Source organism: Camelina sativa, chromosome 3, assembly GCF_000633955.1.
Source record: "Camelina sativa cultivar DH55 chromosome 3, Cs, whole genome shotgun sequence".
Classification (NCBI taxonomy): domain Eukaryota; kingdom Viridiplantae; phylum Streptophyta; class Magnoliopsida; order Brassicales; family Brassicaceae; genus Camelina; species Camelina sativa.
In genome coordinates this window covers 1441370-1461110 of record NC_025687.1, presented here as the reverse complement: position 1 = coordinate 1461110, position 19741 = coordinate 1441370, and the positions used below count along the sequence as shown (strand labels likewise).

At 38.8% G+C, this 19741-nt stretch overlaps 7 protein-coding genes and 1 long non-coding RNA gene across 12 annotated transcripts in view; 5 read left to right on the top strand and 3 right to left on the bottom strand.

Annotated features, from left to right (window-relative positions):
* LOC104761613 (pre-mRNA-processing factor 39) overlaps nt 1–1469 on the bottom strand; it is a 6438-nt gene extending 4969 nt beyond the window's left edge. Inside the window, exons 1-4 of one of the 3 annotated variants that reach the window (XM_010484748.2) lie at nt 1286–1469; nt 713–974; nt 491–600; nt 3–232 (exon numbers count right to left, since the gene is read on the bottom strand). In XM_010484748.2, the coding sequence (XP_010483050.1) occupies nt 3–232; nt 491–600; nt 713–968 (596 nt within the window). In that variant the 5' untranslated portion in view covers nt 969–974; nt 1286–1469. The remainder of the gene's footprint in view (nt 1–2; nt 233–490; nt 601–712; nt 975–1285) is intronic. The other 2 variants (XM_010484722.2, XM_010484731.2) reach the window with 2 other exon arrangements.
* LOC104761605 (mitochondrial import receptor subunit TOM9-1-like) lies at nt 1688–2283 on the top strand. The gene has a single exon (XM_010484712.2). It carries the CDS (start codon nt 1749–1751, stop codon nt 2040–2042), a length of 294 nt encoding a protein of 97 aa, XP_010483014.1. The 5' UTR covers nt 1688–1748; the 3' UTR covers nt 2043–2283.
* On the top strand, nt 3868–7014 carry LOC104761598 (probable inactive histone-lysine N-methyltransferase SUVR1). Its single transcript, XM_019239423.1, has 10 exons — nt 3868–4050; nt 4142–4183; nt 4275–4484; nt 4558–4784; nt 4887–5871; nt 5976–6220; nt 6304–6370; nt 6445–6495; nt 6618–6714; nt 6832–7014. Exons 1-10 carry the CDS (start codon nt 3868–3870, stop codon nt 6858–6860), a joined length of 2136 nt encoding a protein of 711 aa, XP_019094968.1. The 3' UTR covers nt 6861–7014.
* On the top strand, nt 7220–7991 carry LOC104761596. Its single transcript, XR_763225.2, has 4 exons — nt 7220–7304; nt 7379–7429; nt 7552–7648; nt 7766–7991. It is a non-coding gene; the product is annotated as an uncharacterized LOC104761596 (long non-coding RNA).
* LOC104761568 (acid phosphatase 1-like) lies at nt 9724–11289 on the top strand. The gene is made up of 3 exons (XM_010484676.2): nt 9724–10222; nt 10483–10692; nt 11026–11289. Exons 1-3 carry the CDS (start codon nt 9795–9797, stop codon nt 11201–11203), a joined length of 816 nt encoding a protein of 271 aa, XP_010482978.1. The 5' UTR covers nt 9724–9794; the 3' UTR covers nt 11204–11289.
* On the bottom strand, nt 11005–13243 carry LOC104761579. 2 transcript variants are annotated; one of them, XM_010484695.2, is made up of 5 exons: nt 12948–13243; nt 12690–12790; nt 11577–12594; nt 11399–11472; nt 11005–11199 (listed from the first exon to the last, which is right to left on the bottom strand). In XM_010484695.2, exons 1-4 carry the CDS (start codon nt 13035–13037, stop codon nt 11401–11403), a joined length of 1281 nt encoding a protein of 426 aa, XP_010482997.1. In that variant the 5' UTR covers nt 13038–13243; the 3' UTR covers nt 11005–11199; nt 11399–11400. The 2 variants fall into 2 exon arrangements, with proteins under 2 accessions (XP_010482997.1, XP_010482990.1); XM_010484688.2 differs by having other exon boundaries at nt 11107–11199; nt 11375–11472.
* Nucleotides 13620–17192, bottom strand: LOC104761555 (BRCA1-associated RING domain protein 1-like). 2 transcript variants are annotated; one of them, XM_010484658.2, is made up of 13 exons: nt 17035–17192; nt 16869–16922; nt 16714–16784; nt 16264–16616; nt 15981–16181; nt 15534–15812; nt 15341–15441; nt 15027–15213; nt 14841–14938; nt 14652–14742; nt 14378–14543; nt 14169–14287; nt 13620–14087 (listed from the first exon to the last, which is right to left on the bottom strand). In XM_010484658.2, the coding sequence occupies exons 1-13, from the start codon at nt 17115–17117 to the stop codon at nt 13740–13742; spliced, it is 2151 nt and encodes a 716-aa protein (XP_010482960.1). In that variant the 5' UTR covers nt 17118–17192; the 3' UTR covers nt 13620–13739. The 2 variants fall into 2 exon arrangements, with proteins under 2 accessions (XP_010482960.1, XP_010482968.1); XM_010484666.2 differs by having other exon boundaries at nt 15534–15809.
* LOC104761547 (phospholipid--sterol O-acyltransferase) overlaps nt 17496–19741 on the top strand; it is a 5659-nt gene continuing 3413 nt past the window's right edge. Inside the window, exons 1-6 of the mRNA XM_010484648.2 lie at nt 17496–17855; nt 18241–18376; nt 18478–18622; nt 18711–18880; nt 18975–19051; nt 19338–19554. Of these exons, the coding sequence (XP_010482950.1) occupies nt 17613–17855; nt 18241–18376; nt 18478–18622; nt 18711–18880; nt 18975–19051; nt 19338–19554 (988 nt within the window). The 5' untranslated portion in view covers nt 17496–17612. The remainder of the gene's footprint in view (nt 17856–18240; nt 18377–18477; nt 18623–18710; nt 18881–18974; nt 19052–19337; nt 19555–19741) is intronic.

The window sequence follows — 19741 nt, the reverse complement described above, 5'->3', positions numbered from 1 at the left end:
ACCTTCTGATTGTGTCTGGATCTCCGTATGTGTTGATGGCAAAAGTGCAATAATGCAACCAGATGTCCACAGAATATGTCACTCCCTGCACTGCTCTTTCATAAACCTCCACGACCTTGTCCATTGCCCCCACTCGAGCCTCATGATCCGCATACTTTTTCCAATAGCCATAACACAAAGGGAATTCAGCTAGGAAAGCATCATACACCTTCCGGATTTTTGCTATACTGTCCTGTAATTAGGGCAGCAAGAAAAACAAATGAATGAAGTCCCAGACGACAAAAACCTAGAAAAATATATTGAAAGATGACAGCGACTTATGGCGTACAGCTATAAGGGGAATCCTCTTTCATTACAAATAAGATTCAAGTAGCAAACAAGTTAAAAAAACATGATACAGATGAGACACATTTTGGAGCCGACGCCACAGAAAATTTCAGAGGTCAGAGCAGAATACATAGAGAAATAGAAAATGAAAATCCACACATACCTGAGCTATCCTCTCCGTCTCATCAATCAGGGCAGTCCAAGCATTGAACTCTAAGGAATTAGCCTTTACGATATTCCATAAGCGCTCCTCTTCTGGTGAGAGAGCAGAGCCTGTAACATCAGCGAAAGAATTAAATCATCAAAGTTAAGAATCTGTTCAAGTTGTAAAGGTGTCATCAGTGAGAAAGAATATAAACAAGCTATAGAAAGAAGAAGAAATTACCAGGATTGTCTCCAAGCTCCGCTGCTGGAGCTGTTACAGCCACGTTATCTGTTACAAGTCCATTCTCAGCTGGCGCAGTAACACCACCTCCATGGGCAGTCCCATTGACCAAAGCGTCATTATTGACCGAGTGTGATGGATCAACATTTGGAGCAGTCTCTTGCCCAGTGGATCCCACAGTCGCAGCAGAAGCATTATAATCTCCATATGAAGCAGAAGTATATCCTTCAGCAACCATGGCCTCGCTGTCCCCCATAACTTTCTAGAACAAAAAAGTAAGTTCACATAAGTATGTAATCATAGAATACTGTTACTAAGGGATGTATTAAGTGTATACAACAAGCCGGGAACACAAACTCGAAACAGGCAAAAACAAAGATGAGTGTTAAAAGCAAAATTAACTATTATCTTCCTATGAATTACAATCCGGAAGGCAGGATAAGGAGTTTTCTAACAGGACAAGCTAAGATCTTATCATAATCAAAACAAAATCAGAAACCCGACTAAACCGAGCTAATGAGAAACCCTAGGTTTATTCCCAAATTCGTAAAACGAGACAAGGATATTATTAACCTCGTGAACTGATGAAGAAGATTGCTCGCTTCTACAAGTCTTCCCAACTAGTCGATTCCTGTCTTCGAAAGTGGCTTCAATGAAAAAGAGCTCTCAGCTTCTTCTTTTTTTTTTGATTTTGGGTTTGTTTCGTTTAAAGGAAGAGAGGGAGGAGGAGGGTATAGGGTTAGAGAGACGACGATATACTAAAACTAAACAAAGGGGCGACGCGTATCGCGTTTTTGGTCGGCGCACTGTACGATCAGTGCAACTCAAACTGGGCCGTTAATAATAACAAATAGCCCTTTAGATTACTGATAATAACCAATGGCCCTTTAGATTACTTGATGGGCCTTTAGATTACTTAATGGGCTAAGTAAACCGCCCATTAAAAAACCCTTTCATTAGTTCGAGTAAAACCCTCGCTCCGTCCGTGCTCTTCTGTACTTTTTTGATCTCCCTCTCTCCCTTGATTCCAAAAGCAATGGCGCCTAAGAGAATCGGAGCCGGCGGTGGAGATTCGAGCATCTTGGCGAAGATTGCAAACTCGGGCATCGTGTCTCATGGAAGAAGCGCCGCGTGCGACGCCGTTCACGTGTCGAAGAAGCTGTTAAAGAGCACCGGGAAGGCGGCGTGGATCGCCGGTACGACGCTTCTGATCCTCGTCGTGCCTTTGGTCATAGAGATGGATCGAGAGCAGCTACTAAACGAGATGGAGTTTCAGCAGACCAGCCTTCTCGGAACTCCACCACCGGCTGGTGGGATGCCGATGTACTAAAAAGTATCTTGAGAAACCCTAATTCGTCGATCATATCATTATTTCGATTTTGGTATGTTCATGCTTTTTTTTTTCTTTCTTGTGCTATTCCGATTAGAAACTGAGTAAGGGATTTTTTTCTCTTGTGTTTGAGCATCGTTCTTAGAATTTGTTTGGCAATTTATGGCTTGAGCACTATATAAAAAAAAAAACAGAGCTTTTCTTGTCGAAGTGATTATATTTATGCAATAAGTGATGCTAATGGAGGATTGTTAAACTCAATAGCTGCCAAAAGATTTCAAATTTGAGGAATTTATTTGGCAAGACCAAAGCTTTTCCTGCGGATCTGTTGATACTCTTTCTCATGGACATATTCTTGCTACTCAAATCTGATTACTACAACAATCATCACTCCCTTGATGTTTGTTCATGGGTTTATCATAAACCTTTTGGAGCCTCAGTGTATCAACGTCTTGTTGAATGTGAATGTGGTAAAATGTTTTAGCTGGCTCGCTAATTCCAGAATGGTGGCAGAAGGGTTCTTTCTTTATCTCCCTATTTACTTAAAACCAAAAGACAAACCAGTATTGTACTTAAACAAAACGAGAATCATACTAAACCGGAACTCTACTACATTGTGAGAGGAAATTAAAAAAGATATATGATACATTGAGAGAGAGAGTTAAGACCCGAATTCTCTGGTTAATAATATCTTCAATCATAGAACGAATTGTTTATGCAATTGCATTAAGAGAGAGTCTGTAATTATCTGGTTAATCCGAAGGTTAAAAGAGAAAACTAGCGTATATATATATACCTTTTATTAACCTTTTCTCTCTGTATTGTCATTCTGGCGTTTTTGCGTTTGACAGCTTGAAACGGTGCGTTTTTGTCCAAAAGCATTGTCAGAATGGTAAAAGTTGCCTTTTAGACTTTTAGTAATCGACAGTCTCTGCTACATGGAGAGTCTCCTAGTCTTATTCTTTAAGTTTTCAAATCTGTCTTCTCTACAAAGAGAGAGAGAGAGACATTGATCCCCGAGTAAGAAAAAAAACACAAGGATTCGAAACTTTTTGCCCTGTGGATTGCATTTACTACAGCCTCTCCTCTCTCTTCACTACATTCTCCCGCATCTGTCTTCAGTTCTTCTCTGCAAGTTCGAAAATTCAGTTCTCTTACGCCAAATTCAACCCTAAAACCAGTTTCAGAGTTTGTTCTTTTTGCTGGTAAGTTCTTCTCAGTTTTCCGCAATCGCTTCAATTCTATTTCATTTCCACCATAAATTTCGAGACTCTTGCTTGCTCGACGTTATAGGGTTTTTCTAGATTTGTGTGTTACCGTTGTGGACTGTTCGGTTTCCCTCAAAAAACAAAAAAGTTCCAATCTTTTGGTGGGTAAAAACTAAAAAAGTATTAGAGTCGCATTAGTTTCGTTACTCATCTAACCCTCTTTACTCATCTCTGGTTTCTCCCTCCTTCACTGGGGAGAGGAAGATGAAAGCTTTCGTTTTTGTTACTTTTCTCTGTATTTTGGTGGCTTTGAGAGTCACATTAGGTTCGTTACTCATCTAACCCTCTTTACTCATCTCTGGTTTCTCCCTCCTTCACTGGGGAGAGGAAGATGAAAGCTTTCGTTTTTGTTACTTTTCTCTGTATTTTGGTGGCTTTGAGAGTCACATTAGTTTCGTTACTCATCTAACCCTCTTTACTCTTCTCTGGTTTCTCCCTCTTCACTGGAAAGAGGAAGATGAAAGCTTTCGTTTTTGTTACTTATCTCTGTTTTTTTCCTGAAATTTTGTGAGTTCAGTGTTTAATTCGGCCTTGTTGTTGCAGAGTATTTTCTAAAAATGGCACCAAATCCCAAGATTAAGAAAGCTTGTAATGCCATGAAGCTTTTGGGAATACAAGAGGCGAAAGTAAAATTGGTCCTCAAGAACCTGCTCGAGGCTTATGACAATAAATGGGATTTTATTGAAGCTGAAGATTATAAGGTGCTCATTGATGCAATCTTTGAAGAGGAAGATCTGCAGGTTTGTTTTCTATGGTTTAATCACTTTTTGAGTTTCCTTTATTTGAATTTTTCATATTCAAACTAAGTCAATTCTCTTTCTTAATATGTAGGCCACTGAAACGAAGAAGAAGCAAGAGAAAAAAGAGATTAAAGTAAGCTCGCTTGTCATGATTTGATGACACTTTCCGGGTGTTTCTTTTTTGTCTCAAGGTTTTGATGAATTTAATATTTTTCTTGTTTTAGAAATTTGTTGTCATTAATCTCACATTTAGTTGGTTTTTGGTATTGAAACAAACTCAGCCTTTGGTTACTAAGGAAGAAGACGAAATTAATGAAGAGGAAATTCCTTTGAATAGGAGATTGCGCCCAAAGCGGGGAAGAGGTTGTGACAACAACACAAGCCTTAGCATATGCAGTGCCATATCAAAGAAGCCAAACAAAGATGCTTCCAAGGTAGGTTTCTTCATCTGTGTCTCGGGTTTCTTAGTATTATTTGTATAAACATGTGTTTATTTGGTTTTAACAGATTCAGCCTGAAGAGGAAGATGAAGATGATGATGAACTACCACCTTTAAAGAGGTACACACGCAGAAGTGGTGAAAGAGGATTGTCAATGACTGTGTATAACAATGCAAGTCCTAGCTTCAGCAGTCGCATGTCAATGGATCCCGAAGATGAAAAGGACTCTGAGGACGGTGCACTTATTATTCTCAACGATGAGGATGAGCCCAATTCCGATCATAAGCCTCTGATTTTTAGGTATAGCTTTTTGTGGTTGTGATGAGATGTTAAAGCCTTTGCATTTTAACCTGATCTGTCTCTTGTAGTGATTCCTTTTGACACGTCTTTACATTATTCAGATACAGGGAACTGCTCAGCTCCCATGCTTGAGATGGAGAAACCAAATACTCATGTGGAAGAACGGGATAGAGAAACTGAAGAGATTCTCTGTATTACTACTACCAAGGATGTTCCTCCTTCAGCTACTGCTGCTTCGGTTGAATTAGCTTCTTCGACATCTGGTGAGGCGAAGATCTGTTTAACTTTCGCGCCTGCAACTGGAGAAACAACGAATTTGTGTTTGCCTTCTATGGAGGCTTTTCGCAGAGCAATGGAAGAGAAGTGCCTTAAGTCATACAAAATTGTTCACCCCGAGTTTTCAGTCCTTGGGTTCATGAAGGACTTGTGTAGCTGTTACGTAGACATGGTAAACAATTCAACCAACCAGTCACTTGAAACAGAAACCGTGAGTAAGGTGGGTGATGAAAGCGCTGCAGCTTGCACTTCGATGGGGTTGGTAGTTGTTCCTGAATGTGAGATCTCTTCAGATGGCTGGAGAGCAATTAACAATGTAAAGGACATTACTGTTGGTGAAGAAAACGTTGAGATTCCATGGGTGAATGAGATCAACGATGAGACTCCTTCACATTTCCGTTACATGCCTCAGAACTTTGTTTTTCAAGATGCTCCAGTGAAATTCTCACTCTCAAGTTTCTCTGATGAGCAAAGCTGTTCCTCTTCTTGTATCGAAGATTGCTTGGCTTCGGCAATGCCTTGCAACTGTGCAATTGCTGTTGATAACTTGTTTGCGTACACAGCAGACGGCGTAATTAAAGAGGATTTCTTGGAAGCTCGGATCTCTGAGGCGCGTGATCAAAGGAAGCAGGTGCCGGAATTCTGTAAAGAGTGCCCACTGGAGAGAGCTAAAAAAACAGAGATTTTGGAACCTTGTAAAGGGCATTTGAAGAGGAAAGCCATTAAAGAGTGTTGGATCAAATGTGGCTGCACTAAAAGATGTGGTAACCGAGTGGTACAAAGAGGAATACACAACAAATTACAGGTAAAACAGTTACCTTAACCAACTCTTTTTCGTGTTTTACGTTCATCTTGATATAGAAATCAACTAGTTTCCACTTTTGATCAATCACTTTTTTTTCATGTCTGGTGTTTTTCACACCAAATGGGAAAGGTTGGGGCCTTAGGACATTGGAGAAATTGCCTAAAGGGGCATTTATTTGTGAGTACATTGGAGAGATATTGACAATCCCAGAGCTATACCAGCGTAGCTTCGAAGATAAACTCAGTTTTCCTGTGATATTGGATGCACATTGGGGTTCTGAAGAATGGTTAGAGGATGACAAAGCTCTGTGTCTTGATGGGACAAATATCGCAAGGTTCCTTAACCACAGGTAATGGCTCGCGGTAATTCACAGTACACAATTGGCCTTTTCTTTATATCAAACTGATGTTTCTTGTTCTCTCATGTGTGCAGATGTCTTGATGCAAACTTGATCGAGATCCCAGTTTACGTTGAGACTCCAGATCAGCATTATTATCATGTATGATTCAGTGCTGGTCTCATTTATAAACCTTTTCTGTTTTGTGGAAATTATATAACTGTAATCTTCTCCAGCTTGCATTTTTCACAACAAGAGACATCGAGGCAATGGAGGAACTCACATGGGTGTGTAGAATTTCACGATCCATGATTATCTTATGCTGAGAAGTTTCTATACCCATGAAAAAGATTGTATATTTTCAGGATATACTTTGATCTGATGTGAATTATGGACTTCACATTTTCAGGATTATGGCATTGACTTTGACGATGATGAGTCTCTTATGAAACCCTTTGAATGTCTGTGTGGTAGCAGATTCTGCAGGAACCTGAAGCGATCAAAGAGTAAGTGATCATCAGAACTCAGAAGATTCTACTAGAGTTTGTTGGTTCTTTTACATGGGACTGAATAATATAAATTCTGCATCTCACAAAATGTTTTTGACTCTTGTTATGTTTCAGGGAACAAGCAGATAATGAACAGAGCCTGAGAGGATAATGAAGAAGAAAAATGACATAAGACCTAATGTATTTTGGTGAATGGGACTCTCTCTTAGTTAACAAACCGGTCCCGGTCAGTTGATTTTGTAGGTTGAACAAAAGCTAAGTTACTTATTATGAGATCAAACTCTGCATAACTTGAGGTCTTGTAACTTTCATTAAATTAGAAGTTTGGCTAATCTTAAACTCTAAATCTCTCTTAAACAATCCATTTACCGTACTGTTTTCGAAATAGTTACGGACCAGTGCATAGAGAAGTTTGTACATTGTAGTTTTTTTAGTATTAGTCAACAAATTATGAAAATGGAAGTATACNTGGCCTTTTCTTTATATCAAACTGATGTTTCTTGTTCTCTCATGTGTGCAGATGTCTTGATGCAAACTTGATCGAGATCCCAGTTTACGTTGAGACTCCAGATCAGCATTATTATCATGTATGATTCAGTGCTGGTCTCATTTATAAACCTTTTCTGTTTTGTGGAAATTATATAACTGTAATCTTCTCCAGCTTGCATTTTTCACAACAAGAGACATCGAGGCAATGGAGGAACTCACATGGGTGTGTAGAATTTCACGATCCATGATTATCTTATGCTGAGAAGTTTCTATACCCATGAAAAAGATTGTATATTTTCAGGATATACTTTGATCTGATGTGAATTATGGACTTCACATTTTCAGGATTATGGCATTGACTTTGACGATGATGAGTCTCTTATGAAACCCTTTGAATGTCTGTGTGGTAGCAGATTCTGCAGGAACCTGAAGCGATCAAAGAGTAAGTGATCATCAGAACTCAGAAGATTCTACTAGAGTTTGTTGGTTCTTTTACATGGGACTGAATAATATAAATTCTGCATCTCACAAAATGTTTTTGACTCTTGTTATGTTTCAGGGAACAAGCAGATAATGAACAGAGCCTGAGAGGATAATGAAGAAGAAAAATGACATAAGACCTAATGTATTTTGGTGAATGGGACTCTCTCTTAGTTAACAAACCGGTCCCGGTCAGTTGATTTTGTAGGTTGAACAAAAGCTAAGTTACTTATTATGAGATCAAACTCTGCATAACTTGAGGTCTTGTAACTTTCATTAAATTAGAAGTTTGGCTAATCTTAAACTCTAAATCTCTCTTAAACAATCCATTTACCGTACTGTTTTCGAAATAGTTACGGACCAGTGCATAGAGAAGTTTGTACATTGTAGTTTTTTTAGTATTAGTCAACAAATTATGAAAATGGAAGTATACAGTGATTGTATCGTGTTTCCCGCACATGGTTTTGTTCATCTGAAACAAGTGATGACAGCTCAGATTGCCGCCGTTGAACAACTTTCTCACTATATTTAATTTCTTTTATAGATGAAATTAATCAGATGTCATAAACGATCTAATTAGTTAGGAAACTATAAACAATTCATGTAATCTTTTTTCAAAGTGTTAGATCGGTATTTCTCTTTTTGACCAGTCTACGTACTTCTTCTGTAATAACTGTTTGTTCAAGAACGAAAAGCTTTTACAAAAATGGTATCCTAAAATGTATCATGCGTATTTCAATCTATTCATTTTGTAGCTGAATTGGCAGTTGACAATAATAAGCATTTAATTATAGTCCAACGGTGCGTGTTTCTAATGTCAACCACTGACTCGTAACGATTTATAGTGGAACTACATTATCAGATCGATGTTGGAGAAGAAAAATAAACATTTCACATGTCGTAATGTGTATATTTCATTATATCATTCAAGTAAGACTACCATATTGATCTACACACAAAAAAAAAGGGTTTTAGAGTTGGAGATTATAAGTTAAAGTGGCAAGTGGAAACAAGTTTGAGTAGTTCGGAACATGGTTTGCAACTTCTTTATGCATTTATGTATCTTTATGTATTAAATAACTATGACTTAAGATTTGTCTCCATCTATTGTTGCTAGCAAACCAATATAAAATATTCACCGATTTTATTTATTAAAATACAATTCCATGTGCTTCCATTCCAACTCTCCCAATCAATTTTGTCACCATAACCTGACCACTTCCTCCAGATCTATATGTCTCTTGACCTTTCCATTTCATTTAGCCAAACTATATTTTTTTTTTTCCTAAAGAAAAATAAACAACTTTTGTGTGTCATTTAGCTTCTGTAAATGGTTAGACTCGATCGTGTGTTACTATTTGCGTTGGAGAGAATGAATCTTATTTTTGTGATTCGATGTAAAATAAGTAATATATTTTCGTGTCGATTAAAGAGTACAAAAACAATGTCTAATTTGAACAAAATGTTTTTTGATTGCATTGTCTGATTTCAACTGTTAGAAAAGTAAGTAGTATACAGTTGTTTTATTTTGGTTGCATCAATTATTATATCTACAACCCATTCCACACTATCATCCATCTCGCATCCATTTCAATTTTTTTTTCTTTCTTTAATTTCCGATAACATATACACTATGTATGTGCTGATAGTCAAATATATTATATTTATACATCTAGATACATTTTGTAATGCTTTTTGACAATTATATCGCCAATAATCGAGGAGATCAATTGCTCATACAATCATACTTCTTAGCGAGTATCTTTCATTATCCCCATCTTTCTCTTTTTTTTTTCTCCCGCATATTAAGCTAATTAAACTTTCATAATTTTGTCCCCAATAAAAACTTGTAAAGTTCGATCATATCGTATTATCGTGACAACGATATAAAACGAAACCCTAAAATATATAACTACAACCAAAATATTTTAAAAAAATGATTTATATAATGAAACAAACATGGGTTTAGATTTGGATATTAATTATTTTCCTTTATTATTAGCTAGGTCCACTCTGACTCTTCTACTTATACTACTCTTCTTCTCGATTGTACACACTCGTGATCAAACAATCTCAAGATCCAAAAACTCTTTTTCTTTCTTTCAAACATGGACCGATCCATGTTTCTTTCCCTAGCATTAGCCTCACTCTTGGTCGGAGTCGTCTCAGCTGGTGACTGGAACATCTTGAACCAACTCAAAGGACTAGGTTCGTCGTCAAGCCAGAAAGGTGCCGTTTCTTCAGGGATCAAGACGAACTTGAAAGGGTACTGTGAAAGCTGGAGGATCAACGTGGAAGTTAACAACATCAGAAACTTCGATGTGGTGCCTCAAGAGTGTGTATCGCACGTTGAAGATTACATGACATCATCGCAGTACAAGGATGACGTGGCGAGAGCCGTTGATGAGGTCATTCTTCATTTCGGGAGTATGTGTTGTAGCAAGACTAAGTGTGATGGTATGGATGTTTGGATCTTTGACATCGACGACACGCTTCTCTCTACCATACCTTACCACAAGAAAAATGGCTTCTTCGGGTAAGTTATATGCTCTCTACCTTAACCGATTTGAATTGACGTGTGTATTACTTTTTACTTATGAAGTATAGTAAAAAACCCTAGCAGAACATTATTGACTTACTGTAATTGTAATTTGTAAATGCACCTTGGATCGGACTGAACCGGACCGGATCTCTGATTAGAGAGATTAAAAATTTAAATTTCGGTTCAGTTTAGTTTGGGATTAAACACATGGATTAATCTTTTTTTTTTTCTCATGATAATGGATTGAAAAACAGAGGAGAGAAGTTGAACTCGACGAAATTTGAGGAATGGATAAGGAAGAGCAAGGCACCATCAGTACCACACATGAAGAAACTGTACCACGAGATCAGAGAAAGAGGCATTAAGATCTTCTTGATCTCTTCCCGGAAAGAATATCTCAGATCCGCTACCGTCAACAACCTAATCCAAGCCGGTTACTATGGCTGGTCCAACCTAATGCTCAGGTACAACTAAACCGGATATCGAATTTCAGTTCATGCATTCTTTAAACCGGTAAGAACCATTGAAACCTTGTAAACCAAACTCTAATTTGGTTACTTTAGTCTCCAAACCAAAACGAACCAAAATGTCAAGTTTGTCCAATCTAAGTTGAGATAATACCGATTTGGTTCATATATTCGTTAAACCAATTCAAAACCACATTGAGTGAAAAGCCAAGTTTCTCCATTACTTAATACCTGAGTAGTTTTCATTTCACTTCAAGTGAGCACAAAACAAATTTTACACACCCCTCTAGTTATTCTGGTTTACTCTAACACGAAAACTGAACAATGCAGGGGGCTAGAAGATGAGCAAAAGGAAGTAAAACAGTACAAGTCAGAGAAGAGGACATGGCTAACGAGTCTTGGTTACAGAGTCTGGGGAGTGATGGGAGACCAGTGGAGCAGTTTAGCAGGTTGTCCTCTTCCCAAGAGAACCTTCAAGCTCCCAAACTCAATCTATTATGTCGCCTGATCAAAACAAAACAAAACTATGATTCTTGTTTTTTCCCTTCTTCCTGTCATTTTCTATCAAGAGACTTAAAAAACAAAGGTTTATTATTGACCAGTACCAACCAAACAAACAAATAGTATGGTTATATGTGCAAATCATATCAGACACGATCAACCAATGATTTTACAGTACCAAGTGTTAAAATGAGTGCTGCACCATTATTTTTCTCTGTTCAAAGCTTTCTCCAGTCTTGCCTCAAATGGTGTTGAATGCCAATTCACGCTCTTATCCTGCACTTCCACAAAACTATCATTCTCTAGAAAAATAGACTCTTGATTGATTCTTACACTCAGTTGGTTTTGAAAGTGATAAGTCTATTGTACTTCATTCTTACCTCTCTGTACTTGCTGGTGGTGTTCGGTATCCCCTTGAATGCAGTTTCAGAGCCGCAATCTATTGTCTTTGAGTGATTACCCCAGTAACCACCAACTGTGCCTATAATAGGTGTCTCATCAGGGCTCTTGCTCGGTGATTTCATGGGCGTAGATGAAGCCGAGAACTGTTTGATATCCTCCAATGTCAATGCGCATAGTACAGGTCTATCATCATGGTTGATTCTAACCGGTTTTGATGAGTAGCTAGACTTGTGTTTCTCGGGTGTAGAGGTATACATAGAGACGCTATTGCAGTCACTACCTGTCTCAGATGTTGAGAGCCATGTTGAAAGGCTAGCATCAATGGCCACGTCTTCGTTTCCCAGTTTCTTGGGTTTGATGCTGAGTGTTATATCATCATTCTGCGGGTCTGTGCCTAAAGAAGAGGAATCCCTTTTTTCTTGTGGACCTGAGATGAAGTTAGTGTTCTCCTTTTGAGACTGTTTGTGTATTGTTCTCCCTTTGGATTTAGCGGATTTCCACTGAGTGAGATTCTCAACCGGGTTAAGTACTCCTTGGGCATCATAGTGGTGTCCTTTTTTAACACTCTCAATAGAACTTGTCAGTTTTGCCTCAATCTCCTCTGTTTTATCCCCAGTCTCTTCAGTATAAACTTCTTTGATTGGGTTATGCAAGTTATCATCACTAAATCCAACATCACTGTAATATTCTTCATCTTCACCGAAATCGCTTTCACTGCAGTCTAACTCATCCTCCTCTAAGTCGTCATCGCTTTCTCTGCAGTTCTTGTATCTGTGGTTCGAAGGATACGAATCTAAGGCAACGTCAACGATCTCATCAGAAGAAGACTTATCAGTCTTGGTAGACTCCAATGGCCTCTCTTCAGATTTGACTTCTTCTGTGTTCACTTCGGAGAGGTCAACTTCAACCACAATGTGTTCATAGGTTTTGACTTTAGAGTCAAATGTGACTCTCTTCCTAGTCGGGCTTGGACTGCATTTCACTTCAGCCTCGTCACTGTAAAGTCAGCATATATTATTAGCTTTAGCACAGAGCCCAAAACCAATTGAATCTAGAGGAAAAAGGTACGAAACAAAACCAATCACACTAACCAAATCTCAGTGATTGGAATCACAGAAGCTTTCGGGATTTCGTCAGCCGTGGGGAATCTAACATTCACATGATCAGATTTCGCAGATTCCACAGAGAGTTTCTAATGCATATAAACAAAGAAGTTCTTCGGGTCAAGCAAAATCAATGGAAGTTAAAATTGAATAAACACGGAGATGATCTATCTGGAATCTAGCGTTACTCAAAGCAAATTCATCACAAACGACTGAAAGATGCGAGGGAATTCTCAGGAAACTTACGTTTTCTTTAGCTTGATCGGATTCTTCCCTGCGTCTCTGCCGACGACGGCGATTCTTCCGGCCACCGAAGCAACCCCAAAAGCAACCCATAATAATCACCGAAAGTTTCAAGGTCTAGCGAGAGATGAAGAGTAATGCATTCGTGAGTTCGATCAAGCATCAAATTAGGTCGACATCGAAATTGAGGAGGAGCGGGGGTGTGGTGTTTGGTGGGGACGATCACTGAGAAGAGAGAGAGCGGGGTAAAAAAAGTGTTGTTCAACTTTGGGAATTGGGAATTTAGGGTTTATTTAGCATTTTTTTCTTTTTTCTTTTTCTTTTAATTAATAGTGTGTGATTTGGGATATAAAGTAAGTGACCGTTATCATTACCAAAAAAAAAAAAGTAAGTGACCGTTACAATTTTGACCCACCAATGACCTTATCAAAGCTTTTTTAATTGGTCCGTTTCTCACCATTAATTTTAAGTTTTTAACACTTTATTGTTACAATTTATTTTTCATTAATCCCTAAAAAAAACATTAACTATTCGTCATAAATTGGTAAGTTTTCCAAATTTTCATAAGTTACAGTTTTCGAGATTCTTCTTGTTAATTTTTTCCAAGGGTAATGGACAATAAATTTTTAGGTTTTGAAGGGTATTGCGTTTTGCTCTTCTGTTTGCAAAGACGAATCTAATTTATTTGTCTACAAAGTTTTTGTTATCTTACAAAAATTTAGAATACAAGATTACAACAATCTTACATATAGTAGTATAGTGAAACTGAAACATGTCTGTGTATTGGCTCTTAAGTTAGCTAATTATAGGGTGTAACTTGTAACCAGCGATGGACTCCAAAAGCCATGTGTGACCAACGAGCCGAGACCCAGTTTGACTAGCTAAAGCCTCTGCGTCATTAGCTCTTTGCCAAATAATCGTGACTTCTTCCCCTAAGGCGCATCTAATTGGGGGATCAATGTTGTAAACCACAATTGGTGATCTTTGGTCATCGGCCCTGTTGCTACTTTCTGCACCTAGCTCATCCTCTGTGTTCAAGACTGTGCCTTCAGCGACTTTGACTAGATTCTGAAGGTCTTCTTTGTATCCTTGGTAGAAATCTCCAAAGAAATAGAACTTCAAGCCATCAAAGAGCTTTGGTTTCTGCTCGACAAAGACATCAAAGAGTGAGATATCCAAACACAGCACTTTCAAATCTTGTTTTGGTTTGTTTTTAATACTTACATTACTTGCTGCTCCGAGTCTTGCAGATTTCGGTCCATCTTGACATCCTTGACTATCAATATGAATCTCAAATGTTTCTTCATCAACAGGTTGAGAAGCTTCAAGGCTTGCTTGTATCCCTAGAAACAATCGTGCGGTTGATAAGAATGAAGATGAGGAATTCTTAATACTAAAAAGTAAAGAACTCCTGATTGAGCAAACTAACTTACAATCTGCATTGACAATCCATTTTCCATTCAGAATACCCATAAGAACCTTCAACGTTCTTGTGCAAGCTCCTTTTTCGTCTGTTGAAGCAATCACATGTGTAACATTTGGGTTCCAGTACCTTGATATGGTTGCATTGAATTTAACGGCTAAACTTTCCATTAGGTTCTGGGGAATAGCAATGCAATGATAAAATTAGTCTTTTTGTTTACCAAAAGTGGTAGATCCACAAACAGAGTTTCTTGTTTCCTGTAAGATGAGTAACTTTCTACTGACCTTATCACTCTTAGAGAGGGCTGATCCACAGAGAACAAGGTCTTTTGTAATAGCTGGGGTTTTTTCCAAAGAACATACCTCAGCAGGAGACCTGAGGGAGAAAGGTAATGAGATTTATCAGTTTCTATTATAAGAGCAACAATGTCATACTGTAAGTTTTAACATTATATGCTGAAAATGATTTTATACGTTTTTGGCAAGGGCTCAGCTCTGGATACGCGATGTCCAGACTTCTCGTTTGGGAATTTGACAGAAGAATGAGCCGGACAAAGAAGAAGAAAGTCCTCCTGTAAGAACCAAGAAAACAATCTCACATTACAATTGGAACTTTGGTAAGTAATTCTTATGTGCAAGTGAGAAAGTGGCAAAACATACATAATCCCAACGGCATCTGGACATTTCCCTTGCACATGGAACATGATAGCTTCGCCGGCAAGACTTGACATAGCAGCCTAAGGCAGCCCCTTTCAGACTACATTTAGTGCACTTGATTTTCATTCCCCTTGCCAGTTCTGGTTTCAGGTTCTTCACTGTGTCACCTTCATAATAAACTTGCGGTGCCCTGAACATTTGTTCATTCAACTGCTTTTAGTAATTTCAGTATGCATAAGGATTTAACACCCTAGCTAAATTATATGCACATGGACTGGCAGGATCAAAGATGAGAAATTGTAAGTTACTATGTATACCATTCGATACAGGCACTGTGGACATGGATAACATTGGACCGGAAGATGTCATCTCCAGCCACTGGTTTTCCCTTGGAGTAATGCAGCATTTCTCCAGTGGCCTAACAAATATTGATCCAGCCAATTGAGTAATACTTCAGAAATCAAACTCAGTTTTTAACCGAGGATATGCAAAAGAAAGCTTCAGTTTTACCTCAGATACCCTAGCGGATTGGCAGAACCCACATATGGTTATGTTGGATGATGATTGATCCCAAACTACATGTGGTGTAAAATCCGATGCCTTTGAGGTTTTCCCAATTTGATGATCATCAGAGTTTGCAGAGCAGTTATCATTGCAGTCAATATCATCAACTTTTTGCATCAGGTTCTTCTCCCTCTTGGGGACTTTCAGATGATTCTCCATTGCTTCATAAGCGGTGATGTCACGTTTCCGTTTTGTATCTTGTTCTGTATGACGTTCGGGTAACTGCTACAAACAAAAGATCAATACACATTTTAAGTTGTTTGATTTCAAGGACAGGACCAATAAAAATCAGATTGGAGGATGATGTCAATCTATGATCAAGAATGCATCATAATTCATTAACTGAACTGATGAATCAAAATGGTGAGCTTATGAAGCAAGACGAGAAAGCACCTGATGTTTCTGAACTTTAACATAATCAGTGGGATCATCTGACCGGAGGCTCTCCATCAACCGCAGCAAAGTCCCATCCTGAGTATTCAATTTGCTTTCATGGATACCACAAATCCGCTTCCTTGCAGCATTGCCAGGCTGCTCAGAAGCAGTGCTGTCACTCGGACTTTTGACAACTTGACCTTTATGACTTTCAGGTGTCTGCAGCAAGGTAAAAAATAGGATCATTAAATATTTAAATGTTACTAGACGAATCAAAATGATCAATTATATTTGCTCTTACATGATTGCCAGCGTCGTTCTCTGATTCGAACACATATAAAGGGAGATGATCACGCAACTTCTCTGCAGTCCAATTCTGATGCTTAGGTCTTGGAATACTATCTTCTGAGGTTGGAAGAGGAGAACCATCATGACTAGAGAAATCACCACCATGATTGAGCTTGCTTGCATCCTTGTCAGTCATCTCAGAATCTTCAGATCCACCGTCTTTTGGGCTGTTGGAAATGTTCAGTGCATCGCTCTTGTAGTTGCAATCATTGGGAATCTGTAATTGTGGGAGATGAACACTAACAGCTGAATTTAAGCTTTTGTATATGCTTATAACACTTTCCATGAAATGAAGGTTCCTCTGAGCTGCACGTGAAAGTAATTTACACAGTTGTCTAAACACAAATATTCAAAGAGAGACAAAAACACATTAAATCATATGAACACATTGAATAGGACTAACCCTTTCTGGGATATTTAGATTTGCACACAGCACAGCTTGATTCAGCTTTCGAAGATTTGTGTACACATGAACTGTCAAATCGATTCCAGAGATATCAGAATCTAATTGAAAACAAATATGTAAAGAGTATAACAGAGGGAAGCAGACAATCTTACTCGCAGAAAACGTGGTCACAAGGAAGCAACACCGGTCGGTTAAGCAATTTCAAGCTACAGATACATAAGATATCATCGTTACGAATCCAATAACACCATGACACTAATCACTAATCGAACTGAATATAATTAAGTGAACAAAAGAAAGATGGGGGGCGAAACGAACCATAGGGGGCACTTGAGCTCGAGCTCGAGCTTCTGGAGATGGAGAACCCATGGATTCATCAGCATGTTGGTAAAATCCGCCATTAGAGTACCAAAACCAGATCTAAGTGACAAGAAGCTATTAGTTTGATGCCGAAGAGAAGAAAGACGCTTCCTCGTTTCGTCTCCGTGCGATTGGTATTTACTTTGAGAGCATTGGGACACGTGTACGATTGATATCAATTGGCGGGGACTTTCTGTTTTGATTAAGCGGGAGAAAATGTGAATAAAACCGCCCGCTTGTTTGTTACGAAAATTTCGAAATATTTTGAATTTTCAGTTTCATAGGCCCAATAAAAGCCCATTTGTTTGTTACGACGAGATAAGGATTGAGGAGTAACTAACTCTAACCCTCTAGTTTGTTCCGAGGGTTTTTATTGTCTAGGGGTATATTTGGAAAGTGAGGACGCTTCCAAAAACTTTTCAACTCTACCTCCAAGGTCCCCAAGCCTCTCTCTCTCTCCTCCCTCCCTCTTACTTTTCCTCCTAAACTCTGGGCTCTGGCGATGGAATGAGAAGTAGTTAGAGACACCGCGAACGATGGGAGCGAATTTGAAATCGATAACGGCTTCTTTCACTGTCATCGCCGTCTTTTTCTTGATTTGTGGTGGCGGAGCTGCGGTGGAGGATGAGACCGAGTTTCACGGCGACTACTCCAAGCTGTCAGGTATAATCATTCCGGGATTCGCGTCGACGCAGTTGCGAGCGTGGTCGATCCTTGACTGTCCATACACTCCGTTGGACTTCAATCCGCTCGACCTCGTGTGGCTAGACACCACTAAGGTACGTGATCTTCATTTCTGTTGTTTGATCATCGCTCCCTATTGTGTCGGTCGAGTTCCTTCTTGATGATGTATCGCAAAGAAGCATGTCTCATCTCTCTTACTGATTCATTAATTTGTCAATATTGACGCCTCTTGTTGATATATCTTAATCTGAGATTAGAGTCATAGAAAACAGTTGACTCCGCTAAGTTTTTTCCATCGCTTTTGGTTCTCTGAATGTTGTGCGATCAACGTGAAATTAGTATTCGCCTTGTTTGGCTCAACTAGATCTGCAAGTTGTTCAAGGATAAGAGTGTGCTCCTTAGTAGTTAGAAAACGTTTTACAAGTGCATTGTGATTCATTTGTTTGTTGATTACTGATCAACGTGATGGATTGTTTACAGCTTCTTTCTGCTGTGAACTGCTGGTATAAGTGTATGGTGCTAGATCCTTATAATCAAACGGACCATCCCGAGTGTAAGTCACGGCCTGACAGTGGTCTTTCAGCGATCACAGAATTGGATCCAGGTTACATAACAGGTACTTTTGAATTGTTTTTCTTTCTTTTGAGTTTTCTTGAATTGAAATTTCTTTTTTGTTGTGATAATATGGCTAAGTACATTAACTTGGTTGTTTTTCAGGTCCTCTTTCTACTGTCTGGAAAGAGTGGCTTAAGTGGTGTGTTGAGTTTGGCATAGAAGCTAATGCAATTGTCGCTGTTCCATACGATTGGAGATTGTCACCAACCAAATTGGAAGAGCGTGACCTTTACTTTCACAAGCTCAAGTTAGTCCTCATCAGACTTTTCTTTTATCTTTTTCTTTTCCTGTAAGATAAGCAAAGAGCTCTGGTCGTCTTCTCTTCTCTTTTGCAGGTTGACCTTTGAAACTGCCTTAAAACTCCGTGGCGGCCCTTCTATAGTCTTTGCCCATTCAATGGGTAATAATGTGTTCAGATACTTTCTGGAATGGCTGAGGCTAGAAATTGCACCAAAACATTACTTGGAGTGGCTTGATCAGCATATCCATGCTTATTTTGCTGTTGGTACTGGCCACATATCCTCAAGTTACCATTTTAATTTTTATCTACTTTGTGACCTGCTGTATTGAGCTCAATACCTGATTTGTTGTTGATTTAGGAGCTCCTCTTCTTGGTTCAGTTGAGGCAATTAAATCGACTCTCTCTGGTGTAACATTTGGCCTTCCTGTTTCTGAGGTGACCTCTGACTTCTTATTACTTTTAATTAGTTGATATCCACCAGGTCTTGTAATTCAGGGATTTTTTTCCTATGAAAGTGTTAGTTTTGTTAATCAAACTGCTGTACTCGATATTGTATCTGTAGATCTAAAAGTGGCTAGTTGTCAAGGAACATATTGTGGATAGTATATCTGTCAGCGACATTTGCTAATACAGCTAAACCACATGTACACTGACTTTGTTTCAGATTATTATGTGACATACTGACATGCGCTTCTCATGTTTTTTGTTGGCAAGGCTTCAGGGAACTGCTCGGTTGTTGTCCAATTCTTTTGCCTCTTCGTTGTGGCTTATGCCATTTTCAAAGAATTGCAAGGGTGATAACACATTCTGGACGCATTTTTCTGGTGGTGCTGCAAAGAAAGATAAGCGCGTATACCACTGTGATGACGAGGAATATCAATCGAAATATTCTGGCTGGCCGACGAATATCATTAACATTGAAATTCCTTCCACTAGCGGTAAGACTCTGTATATGCATCTGTAACGCCAACAAAAATTAACACCAAGAATGTTCACTCTTATATTTCGTTCCTTTGATGCGTATCCAACAGTTACAGAAACAGCTCTAGCCAACATGACTAGCATGGAATGTGGTCTTCCCACCCTATTGTCGTTCACAGCTCGTGAACTAGCAGATGGGACTCT

Excerpts from the sequence above, each read along its gene's own strand:
- LOC104761605 (XM_010484712.2), top strand. The coding sequence starts at position 1,749 with ATGGCGCCTAAGAGAATCGGAGCCGGCGGTGGAGATTCGAGCATCTTG.
- LOC104761598 (XM_019239423.1), top strand. The coding sequence starts at position 3,868 with ATGGCACCAAATCCCAAGATTAAGAAAGCTTGTAATGCCATGAAGCTT. Across the intron at positions 4,485-4,557 it reads CAAACAAAGATGCTTCCAAG|ATTCAGCCTGAAGAGGAAGA; the intron begins GTAGGTTTCTTC and ends TGGTTTTAACAG. Across the intron at positions 6,221-6,303 it reads GCAAGGTTCCTTAACCACAG|ATGTCTTGATGCAAACTTGA; the intron begins GTAATGGCTCGC and ends TCATGTGTGCAG.
- LOC104761568 (XM_010484676.2), top strand. The coding sequence starts at position 9,795 with ATGGACCGATCCATGTTTCTTTCCCTAGCATTAGCCTCACTCTTGGTC. Across the intron at positions 10,223-10,482 it reads AAGAAAAATGGCTTCTTCGG|AGGAGAGAAGTTGAACTCGA; the intron begins GTAAGTTATATG and ends ATTGAAAAACAG. Across the intron at positions 10,693-11,025 it reads TGGTCCAACCTAATGCTCAG|GGGGCTAGAAGATGAGCAAA; the intron begins GTACAACTAAAC and ends TGAACAATGCAG.
- LOC104761579 (XM_010484695.2), bottom strand. The coding sequence starts at position 13,037 with ATGGGTTGCTTTTGGGGTTGCTTCGGTGGCCGGAAGAATCGCCGTCGT. Across the intron at positions 12,791-12,947 it reads CCGATCAAGCTAAAGAAAAC|AAACTCTCTGTGGAATCTGC; the intron begins GTAAGTTTCCTG and ends TATATGCATTAG. Across the intron at positions 11,473-11,576 it reads CCACCAGCAAGTACAGAGAG|GATAAGAGCGTGAATTGGCA; the intron begins GTAAGAATGAAG and ends GTGGAAGTGCAG.
- LOC104761555 (XM_010484658.2), bottom strand. The coding sequence starts at position 17,117 with ATGGCGGATTTTACCAACATGCTGATGAATCCATGGGTTCTCCATCTC. Across the intron at positions 15,214-15,340 it reads CACAGTGCCTGTATCGAATG|GGCACCGCAAGTTTATTATG; the intron begins GTATACATAGTA and ends ACAAATGTTCAG. Across the intron at positions 14,939-15,026 it reads CCAGATGCCGTTGGGATTAT|GAGGACTTTCTTCTTCTTTG; the intron begins GTATGTTTTGCC and ends TGGTTCTTACAG.